The 11444-nt window shown below is 43.1% G+C and overlaps 1 protein-coding gene across 2 annotated transcripts; it reads right to left on the bottom strand.

The window, feature by feature from the left end:
* Window positions 1-1356: 1356 nt before the first annotated feature.
* Window positions 1357-11181, bottom strand: LOC127382534 (glutathione S-transferase-like). 2 transcript variants are annotated; one of them, XM_051614284.1, is made up of 7 exons: window positions 11102-11181; window positions 7679-7807; window positions 6625-6676; window positions 6257-6389; window positions 5019-5160; window positions 2580-2711; window positions 1357-1702 (listed from the first exon to the last, which is right to left on the bottom strand). In XM_051614284.1, exons 2-7 carry the CDS (start codon window positions 7763-7765, stop codon window positions 1580-1582), a joined length of 669 nt encoding a protein of 222 aa, XP_051470244.1. In that variant the 5' UTR covers window positions 7766-7807; window positions 11102-11181; the 3' UTR covers window positions 1357-1579. The 2 variants fall into 2 exon arrangements, with proteins under 2 accessions (XP_051470244.1, XP_051470245.1); XM_051614285.1 differs by having other exon boundaries at window positions 7679-7785; window positions 11102-11133.
* Between the last annotated feature and the right edge of the window lie 263 nt (window positions 11182-11444).

Raw genomic sequence — 11444 nt, 5'->3', positions numbered from 1 at the left:
CTTTGGTTTGCACAGAAAATAATTTTTTCCTGGGTCTGAAAGTGTGGCTGAGCCTATCTTCCAGTGCACAGGGATGTGCAGCCAAATCATTAGGAAACTGAATACAGGCGAGTGCACTATTGAAGAAAAAGATGTTTTGCTTCTTGTCCTTCTTTTCGTACAGAGGTTTCTTCTAAAGCCTATCATATATCAGACTTCAGTGCTGCACAAATCCATTGGTGGAATACCAAGCTTATTATTTTTGGTGGTGACAAGGGGTTGTGAGCAGCTGAGATGTCTAAGGAACAACTGACCAAAAAAAAAAAAAAATAAAGTGGCAAAAAATCCCCCACCAACCCCAAACCACAGCCTCCAGCTCTAGAATCTTTTGCTAGGAAATGTTATCAGTCATCTCCAGGTCTCACCAGGTTTACAGGTGATTGAGCTGGTGTGTTATGGATTTCAGATTGGGATGAACACGTGGACATGTAAAATGCAATACACTTAATCCTGAAGTAGAACTTCAACAAGGCAAATTAGAGGAACTGAACTGCCATGTACCATAACAGACTTGGGTGACCACTACCTATTTGGAGATTTGCACTGTAGACAAGATTAAATGCAGTAAGATTGTATATTTTTGAGCATGTCCAGAGTTGAGCCTTCTTTGCATTCTCCAAATTACTCCATGGGGGGAGGGGGATGGAACTTGCCTCCAAGCCCAACTGTAATCCTGAAGCTTTTGCTGAAATTCCTGAGCAGCCCAAACAAGGAGTGTTCTCAACAAGTCCAACATACCCCTATGGGACTGAGGACTCCCCAAATGCAAAGGTGATGATGTCCTGTGCCAGACTCTGTGATGGTTCAGCAAAAAAACAAACCAAAACAAACCCCAACAATCAAGTGGCATTTTCCTGTAACCAAGCAAGCAAAAAAGAAGACCAAGGGAACAGGTAGTTGCAATGGATGAAAACCACATCAGACTAATTAAACGTGTACTTTGATCTTTCAGTGAACAAAATCATTTCTAAGAGATTCATATGGGGATTAAAAGAGCTTCTTACTTTTGCCCATAAACTTAAGAGGATCATGAGTTTTAATTTAAAAAAGAAAAAAGTCTCTTAAACTGCTGCTCCTCAAGTACAGAGACAGCAGTGAAATACATCAGGGGGACAGTGAACTTTGCTCTAAGAGACCACCTAGAGAAAAACTAAGAGTTTCTAGGCCTGATTTTAAATTACTTCCCCATTTTTATGGAGTGGCCCTTCCCTCCTGCATTTTATAAGGGGTGTGGGGCTTTCAACAGTACTCTGCAAGCTACAGTGTAAACATTTTAACATTTTACCCTACCAGGTACATACTGTAATTAAACAAAAACAAAGTATCAGCATATTTTATTTCATACAGCTGCTCCATGAAACTTTCTGGACTCAACAGGTCCAAATGAGCCTTTTACTCTAATTTAAAAGTATATTCTGTTTCAAGGATTGCCATGTGACAGTTTATATTAGTCAAGCTATAGAAGATCTATGCAGGTTACACTTACAAGGCACAGTTCTGGTACTATACTACAGTTGTGTTATCTTCAGCAGCCACATGATTAGAAATTGTATATTTTCCTCACAATAGCAACAGTCTTCTCATTTGTTCGTGGCTTCCTCTGGCTGCCAGGCTGCAAGAATTTTTTTATTGTTGGAATGTTGCTTGTTCTTCCTTTAAAAGCCTGTAAGAAGCAGCAGTACAGCCAGTGAGAGTTAGGAAATTGTAATTCTATCCTTTATAGCTTAAAAATCAGGTGACTTGTATTTTTACTTCTCAGACATGCTTATCAAACAAAGAAAGGTAGTAGCCCCCTGTAGCCAGCTCAGCACTCAGCATTTTCCATTAAAAGTAAAGCAAAACCACACCTACAACCTATTAATCTTTTTGGAAAATACAGGTGTGAATATTCTGATCTGCAATGCTGGTGCTATAAAGTTTACCTTAGTTTCCCAGATGGAGGTGGGAGAAAGTAATATTAAAGAGTTAAGAGTCATCTGGTAAAGGTGGGAGAGAGGAGAGGAGAGAGGGGAGAGAGGGGAGATAGGAGAGCAAAAACCATCATCTGAATCCTGCAGATATAATTGGGCAAAAAAGAAAAGAGGCAAGGACAGGATTACCTCAGTGAAAAGCACCATGTAAGATGACATAAGAAACTTAACAGCTCTTGTATATGATTTCTTCAAAATATAATGTTGCTAGCAAAAACAGAAGGACAGAACTGCAGAGACAACAGGCCACAGCCTTCCTCTCATGGTGCTCATCACTGTGTTTGAAGACATGAAAGTACCAGTGATAGGACCAAACTGGTAGAGTCAGTAAGTGACTTACTGCCAGCTGAAAACAGCTAGGAAAAGTAGAGCTGGAGAAGGGTGAGCACCCAGCAGCCCTGGAGTCAAGGCAGTGCATGTGTGTTCAGGCTGTTGTAGTCAACAGACATAGACAAGAACTGTCAGCAACATAGCACGATGGTTCAAAAGATTTAAAGATCAATTAACTTTAAAATCTGGGCAGTGGCGTTTGTATGTTACATTCCATATTGAGATCAGATTATTACTAACCTGCAGCAGAGGGAATGCAGACAGTATATCAGGCTTACATTCTTCTGCCATTAAAATGGCTTCCAGCAGATGGATGTCTGCCCAACTTAATTTGTCGCCAACAAGATAATCATGCCCATGGTCTTTTAAGGCCTACAAAATACATACAAATTAAAAAAAAAAGTAATATAGGATGTAGCAATTTTATCTAGATATTTAATTACAGACAGATTTCTACAAAAATACACTGCAGAGCAAATCCACGCAAGAACCTATAAAGTTAGAAAGTGACAGGTATTCTCAGAACAAAAAACTAAATCAGAACTCATGTTGCAGTGAGCACAGACCTCTCACTCACTCTAACCTACTGTACCAGGTAACTGCATCAAGTTCAGTTCCACAAGGAAGGCTTAAATCATAGAAAAGAAACAGGACTAAAGTAACTGTAAGAGGTAGTCAGGACAATTTAGCTGTAGTGTACCTTGGCAAAAAAAGAAAAAAAGCCATGTGAATTCCCAGGTGTTTCAGCAAAATTTAAGATTGCTGAATATAGTTTGAAAAGGGCCAAGAATGAAGGAACATAGCTTTTCCACCTTTCATCCTATATGGAAGGAGCAGTCCGTGACTTCAGAAGCTGATTCCTTCTCCAGTCCCATCTACTAATTTTACTGTAAGAGGCAGTAACGTCTGACAGTTGTTACTCTGTCAGACTGATACCTTCATGTAATTACTTCCTATACTGCTCTAAGAAGGTCCACCACAGCTTCTCTGTCAAAGCTATATGGAAACTCCCAACAGAGCATCAGAACTGGTTTTCCTGCAGTGCTTTATATTACATTTTGCTGCTCTACCTGGCAGCTGAGTGTGTAAAGTGAATACTCACAGCTAGGGATATTTTCTACTAGGATTGCATGATATATGGACTGCAAATCCTGCCAAGATGAATCAATGTACAACTTCAACATCTCGTACAGAAGGAAAATGAATAATCATTCTAACAAAATTATCTAGACTAAAAATAATGGCAAAGTTTAGCAGTACCTTTAGCCTAAGGGATCAAGAATTATTTTAAAGACTTTCCCCCGGTGACCATACACACTAAAACATATCATAACAGTAGTTTATGCCACCTGGACACAGGTTCAGACAATACTGTTGCCCAAATGTGCTTTTTTATTTTTTAATAACTTAAATACTTATGTTATCAGAGTTCAAATCTCTGAAAGATTAATCTGTGCAACCAATCTCCCTCAGCACATCCTTCCATTGATATGGCAATGGACCTATATGAACTCCGATTACAGGAGTGCTAGCTTAAGTTGTTTATGGACAATTTTCTTTTTTCACACAGCAGCCTCTGTGTTTTTTTCTTGTGCAATTTAAGGCTCTGATGAAGAGGTTCATGAAATTGCACCAAGTCCTGTATTTTTTTAATGGACATGGCTGCCCGTGAACCAAAAATTCAAGCTAGAAACCCAGCTCAGCTTTGAAGCAACACAGCTTTGCACCCTTGGCACAGACTTCTGAGGAGACTGCTACATTCTCAGAAAGTGCTGTGAGAAAGCCTGTTGTAGTCCAACCATAGAAGGTACAGTTACCAACAGCAGTAGGACAGTGACATGAAGATCACAGCTGGCTCAATTCAAACAGAAAAATATTAACAACAACAACAAAAACTTAAAATATCCTGAAGAGAAAAAACAAAACAACACAACAGACAGCAAGTCAATAGAAAGTGGCAGCTTGGTAACACCCAGGCTATGTTCCAGGCAGAAGCAAAGAACAGCCTGCCACCTCCTGACCAACTCTCACCTAGCGAAGAAGAGCTCTTCATGGGCTCTATGGGGGTGGCAACTATACCAATGCCTTCCCTCAGCTCATTAGAGGCTCTTCAGTGCATGCTAACCAGTATGTAATTGCTATATGCTTTTAAGCTAGATACATTGTGTTTGCAGAGCCTCTTTGTGCACATCCAAGGACACTCAAATGCTACTTCAGAAAAAGACAGTAATAGTCTGTAAGTATAATAATTAAAGCAATGGGTTTGCGAAAGATCTCAGGATTAGGTCCTTAACTATAAAGCACAACTAGATTTAACATTGAACTGCAAGAGTATATAGACTTTCAGGCAATAAGTTCTGAAGACTGGCACAGGTGTTTCAATGTTGCATTTAAGCAAAATGCCAGGAGCTATCAGCCACTAAGCTGGGTTTAAAAAGTAGGATCTGCTCTTTGCATAGCCTTAAGAAGACACCAAAGATATTAAGTATTGAAACCAGTTGAATATTATTTTGTGGCACTCTTTTCACATTGATAAATACTGTCTCCATCATACAGTTCCAGAGCTGTACTGTCACTTGCCTTTTGGGAAGTTGGGGTGGGGGGTCAGGGAAGTGGGGTGGAGGGGAACCTGTACCCCACTTTACCCTCTTCTTGGACTACTGATGATGTATCACTTACCTTTTCATAAACAGGAAAGTACCTATTTGTAGCTCGTTCAATGATTAAGGCAAGATTCTCTTCTTTTGTGTCAGCTGGGTGAAAAGGGAGGTTAATCATCATTCTCATTAAGTCTGTTGTTCCCTCCACATACATATCAATCCTGAAACAAAAATTACATTTATCATTTGAATGTTCCATTTTTATTATTTTCCTGAAATATAATGCTGAAGTGATCACTGAGTAAAATGCTTATTAGTGAGTGTAACATAAGACACTAGTTTGTTTTCTTGTTCCTCCATTTTGATTCCAGGTCAGTGTTTTTCAAAGCACAGATTTTTATGAACAGGAGCAGAGAGTCTGCAACTAATCTATTTAAACTGGAGCTCCCACTGTTTTCCATTGAAAACCTATTCATCTGTGCTGTGGGAGAAAAGAGCACATATGCAAACCACACTAGAGGAAAAAAATAATTAAAATTTGTTTGAGGTCTTCTCATGAAGGAATCCCAGCCACAAATGGCTGCCAATTGCCAGTTCAGACATGCCAGTCCATAATAATCTCCACAATCTCTGGAGTTGCCCTGCTATTACGACAGAATAAGCCCTTTACAGTAAGTGGTAGTCAGTTGTGTTAGGCACCTGCTGGAACTTTTACATTACTTTTTTTTAGTAAACAAGGATTGTTTTGTTTCGCATTAGTCCTTTAATTATGACAATGGAAAGTATCCACAGCTTACATAGTAGTCTTAGGAAAATATCAGTTTAACTTTCAGTAGCATTCAGACACTGAACATGTCTTAAAAAATCAGATATGAAAGATTCTTTATATTTTGAAAAAAGGAAATCAGAACACTTATAGACACTTTTTTTTTTTTTTTTTTTTTTTTTTTTTTTTGCAGGCAGGCAGCTGTAGTTTTTCCTACGGTTTTCCAGTTTAAAGAGAAAACAAAAAAAAGGCATACCTAGCCTTTATTACCATTTTACGGTCCTGCAGTTGCCCAGAAACATATTGCACTTCTGATCTATGTGAAATCAAATGCACCTGAAGGTGGCCACAACATTCTCTGCTGATGCTGACAATTAACAATCATTATTAAATCACAAAGCCTATTCACCCAGTCCCTGGATCTGAGGAGACAAGGTACTGGCAGATGAATATGCACCTTCACATGCAGATATTTTACAGCAATATTCTTCTCATAAAAATTTAAAATCATGGAAGAGCATTAGCAAGGACAGTATGCACTGTTACCATACCAGGCTCTCTCCTTCAGGTCTTTTCCATAGAGGTTGTACTTGGCTGCTATGTAGCTCAGGATGGCTTTAGTCTGCACCATCTTCATCCCATCAATCTCTACCATGGGCACTTGCTGGAACATCAGGACTCCATCTGGGGAAGAAAAAGAAGTAAACTACTCAGACTGCTGCAGTACTCTGCTGAATCTGAGCAAGAGACCTGGTAACACATCAGGACATTTTCAATTCTGAGGAGCAAAGGCATTTGCAAGAAAGCAGATCTCTCAAATCTTCTCTTTACGGGTTGTATCGTCTTTCAAAAATCTCACCTGCTGTCCTTTTGTTACACTGGTGTAAATTTGTGTTTAGGGTACAGTTTACAGACTCACCATTGCATAATTTTTCTAAGTCTTCCTTCGTTTCTATGAATTGTTCCTCAAACTGAAAAGCAAAGAGAGAAAACAAGCCTGCGTCACTCCAAAGGGAACAGGGAAGTGCAAGGAAGTCTGGAAGTTAGACTCCAGATCTCCACACTACTCACCATACTTCTTGTGATTCTGTTGACCCCCTACTCCTATTCTTCATCCCTGCTCCAGCAAATAGCCCAGGACTATAGTGTTCCCAGCCCCACAGTAAGGTACAGTGCTTTACTTTTTAAAAAAAGCTTCTTTTATTGTAACGACCAGTCTACTTGCTTAACAATTGACAGACACCAAATCACTCGCTTAAAAACAGCTGATGCCACGTGAAATGTTGAGACATTTTTAATAAATTATGCCTGTGTTACAGAGCATATCTCCCTCTTTCCCCCTGCTGGCATTTTATTTTACATGAGGATGACATTTGAATGAGGGCAAGATCTGTTTCCCCAGCACCATCAGAAAACCCTTTTGTTTCCAATGTAGTATAAAGAGTTTCTGAGAAAATAACTTCAAAGCACTGTATTAAGGCAAAAACTGCACATAGAAATTAAGATGCCTTAGGATGGTTTTCACCAGATGTTAATCTATTGCCTTCAGGGCAGCTTTGCTGATTTATCCTACTCAGGTCCACCCAAGAAGGGAAAGCACTTTCTAAAGTTCTGAGGTTTTTTCATGTGGTATGCATGGTCTTTCAGCTAGGAACAGTCATGAGACACAGAAGTAACGAGCATTCAGGAAAAGTCAGTTTTGATCTGTAGCAACAATTTAAGATGTCCTCAGCTTAAACTATGTTTCAAAAATGACACTTAAAAATTCTCTTTGCATGTTAAAATCCTTTTACTGGGCAACTGTTGCTTGACAAATACATCAAATAAATACAACATGAGAAAGCATATCACTAATCTAAGTGTTTGTTATGTTGTGCGTATCTCTAAGCATGGATGTAATTGGGAAACATTTCCAAAGAATACTTACTGTAATCACAGATTAATCTGATCACCTTATAAAAAAAGGTACAAACCTCAACTCCAGCTGCTGCTAACAGCCATCGGATCGACTCCATCCTCCCCCTTCCGTTGTTGTAGTGCAGCTTGGGTTTCCCTGCCATGATTTCAGAGTTCTTGCTTCCTGATAGATTCAAGATGATGACCTTAAAGCAAGCATGTTTAAAATTGGCATTTAAAATGTTCCACTCCAAACTACTAAATACAGTTGAATGAATGTGAGAGTAGAAGGGCAATCAAGACCTGGATACTTGGGCTTGAGTCAACCAAGTTTCGTGTGGATTAGTGGAAAAAAAAATGAAAAGTACACACTACTAGCAATTAAAAAAATAATTATACCCAAGTGTAAAAAGCCTCTAGTAAAACATATACGTGAGTTTTAAAAATACTAATACAGCTTTAAGATCTCAAGCAAGCTTTACAACAAAACGGAATTGCAGAGTATTTCTGAACAAGTAAACTTTTAACCTTGTAGTGTTCTAACCTATTCAGTAGGTATTGGGTTTTGTGACACCATGTCATACCAGACTTGAAAATGCACTATGTCAAATGAACTGCTTCACAAGAACACCAACCCAGAGACACCAGCGTTATTTTCACCTCTCTCATGATGACATCTCAGAGCCCCATGCTTCTGTGTCTTTACAAGTAAGAGCTTAGAACAGCAATATATATTCCTGCATACAAATTTACAAGGCCTCCTGACTTCCTTACTATTAGCCAAATCACAATATATCCATTATAGACAATGTGGACCAACTGAAGACCCATTCCAATCTTAGAAACAACAGTTTAACAGGGATTGATATCCTATTTGCCCATAAAACTTAAATTTAAAATAAAAACCAAACAAATGAAACCATGACTGCTGCTTGGCAGATAAGGCCTGGTCAAGGCCCCCAGCAGCAGGGGGCTGAAGTCAGCCCACCGGATGATGGCAGAGGGATGAAACACTTCATCCTTTCAAATTTCACTAAGAAGGGCAGTCACATGCCATAGTATGAACGAGCAGCTGATGTGAGATGGTCTGGTGCTGCACTGGTGCACTGGTGCTGGAAATAAAGCTAACACTATACTCTTATCACTAATGGGTCCCAGAAGAATAAAGCAGATTTAACAAGAAGACAGTCACAGACTAGCAAAGTACTTCATTGTTAAGCCAAGGTTTTATCTCTTTACAGGCAGGCTTAGTTATTCTTCCATAGACTTCACAGTACCTAACTAGGCCATAGAGTGAAAACTTTGGCAATAATGCCAAGGGCATCAATTAGGAGGCATAAACAAACAGAAGAATAGTGAGAGGGGAGACTGCATCCCTGACCTTATCCACTGAAGTCCTTTGTGTTGGGTAGTATCTTCAATAGGGCCTATTCCAAACAGCCACTGCTCTACTAGGGCAGGACTCACAGGGGAAACCTGCTACCTCAGTCCAAAATAAAGGTCTTCAAAACTGCTGCCCAGCTTGCACCTAGCCCTGACAACGCCTCCTGTATCCCCAGACACATCAGTCTCTTGCAACAAAGTTATCAAGATACATAAATATGTGGGTTTTAATCAAGACTTGGTTATGTGTTAGCAGCTCAGAGCTGGCATCTAGTCTAGAGCTGCTGAGCCGTGATACCTGAACAGCAAGAAGGTGCATAAACCAGGCATCTAGAGAGATGCCTTATCACAGCTACCCGACTAGGCCCTACACACAGAAGATCATGACCTGCACTCCATTTCTACTTCCCTCAGCATGTGAGTAACTACACCAAGAGCTCTCAGCCTTTCATATTTCAAAAATACTTCATTCCCTGGTGCTCAGGAAGCAGATGACAGTCTCAGCTCCATCAGAGAGGAGAACTGCACTTGGGCTCTCCCTCACGGGCTAGACAAGCACTCTAACCTACAGCATGCGGGATCAAGGCAAGGGAACACACTACAAGGACAGCCTAGCGTAAGGAGGAAGAGCAGACCTCCCTGGATCTCTCCCAGAAGTAGAGGCGATAAAAACCAGCCCAGCCAGAGCCCTGCATGCCAGTGTCAACTCAGTGGTCCACTCCTAACAGCTGGGAAAGCTGAAGAGCATAGCAAGTATCAGTGGAAAAAAGTCCAGGTACCAACATAACCTGTCCGTGACAGTTCCTTGTGGGGACAGCCAAGGGTTGAGACTTTCTGTGCAGGAAAGAAAAAGCTCACATTTTCTTGGAACTGCACCAGTTAATGACTGACTTTGGGGTTCAGGCTGAATGCCTACTTACGGTTGCAAAGTACTTTGGTGACTCTGTTACTGCTCTGCAATCCCTTAGTAAAGCAATGAATCATGAAAGAGTAGCAAAGTTGGTAAATTCTCTTTCTTGAATTAGCAATAGTGGACCTGAAAAGAAATCACAGGCTTTCTTGATGTTCTAGTGCCTTGGATCTCAGCCAGGCAGTTGCCAAATTGACAGCTACCACTGCGATTGCTGTGTTTTAAAAAATCATACTATTTTGTCCAAAACCATTCAGGCATCAGCCTTCCAGTGAGAAACAAGTAAGTGACTTTAACAGCAAGCTCATAATCTTCTGTAAGATCTCAAACTTTCTTCCTATTGGATGTGGACTCCAAAATACTCCTCTGCACCACTTTCTTTCCTGAACACAGCTCACACCGGGCTGCTCAAGCAGAATGACCTTACAGCACAGGCCCGCACTGCACTGACCCTGCCTGGCTCTCAAGTCCATCACCTTCTTAAGACTGTAATGCCTCACCAGCGTGTGGCTTCTACCGGTACCCAGGCCAAACCTGGATTCAAAAAGTGTTCCTTCCACCCCTCGACCTAGCAGGAGAGTCTGAACGAGGCGAAAAACCTTAGAGATTTTAACACTCTAGCTCCAAACAGCAACTCCTCTTCAGGTTCCCTGCTGGTCCTACCCAGAGCCAGGCACAAACCCGCTCTGTGCTCACCCACCCCTCCCGGGAGCGGGTCCCTGCTGCAGGAGAGGGAATGCGGAGCAGCTCCAGGACACGCACCCTCGAGCAGCGCCGCAAGACGCTCCAACATGTTCCTGAACTCAGACCGGTCCGCCGCGCATCTCGACTTTCGCCCTCCGGGCAGGGGCCCCGGCTGGCCCCCCCAGCCCCCGCAGGCAAACTCCTTGCCCCCGCACGGGTGGCTTGGAGAGGGCAGGCAGCGCAGCCCAGCCCAGCCCTCCCTCCACACCTGGCCGCGCCGGGAAAGACGCTCCGGCGGCTCCGCCGAGCCACGGAGGAGACCCGCCGGTGCCCGGGGCAGCGGGGGCGGCAGGCCGACCCGCTCCCCACCAGCCACGGCGGCAGCTGCTCCCCCCGCGCCCCGCTGCCCCCCGCCCCGCCTCGCACCAGAAGCGCACAAGGGGGGGCGCCGCTTTCCCACCCCCCTCCCTGCACCCCACGGGGCCGCCGATCCCGCAGCGAACCCCCAGCCCGCCGCCCGTACCCTCCGCACGGGCCGCAGCACCAGCAGAACCCTCTGCCCCCGCAGCTCCCCGCGCTCTGCCCTCCGCGCCCCACCGCGCCTCCCCTCCGCGCCGCGCCGTGCGGCCTGCCCACCGCCCGCCCCGCCCCGTCCGCCCCGGGGGCTGCGCGGCTCCCCGCGGTGGCCCCTACGATCTCCTGGGTACGGAGGGGAGCTGGCACGGTAGGGGGCTGGCAGCCACGGCCAAAGTTTCTGGCTCTTGGTTCTGACAGCTATCGGCAGCTGCAAGTGCTGCCCGAATCACAGAACTACTGCGGTTGGAAAAGACCCTTGGGATCACCGAGTCCGACCGTCATCGAAGTTC

Source organism: Apus apus, chromosome 3 (assembly GCF_020740795.1).
Source record: "Apus apus isolate bApuApu2 chromosome 3, bApuApu2.pri.cur, whole genome shotgun sequence".
Lineage (NCBI taxonomy): Eukaryota > Metazoa > Chordata > Aves > Apodiformes > Apodidae > Apus > Apus apus.
Note: the sequence above shows the minus strand (reverse complement) of the source record. Positions and strands in the feature narration are given on the sequence as shown.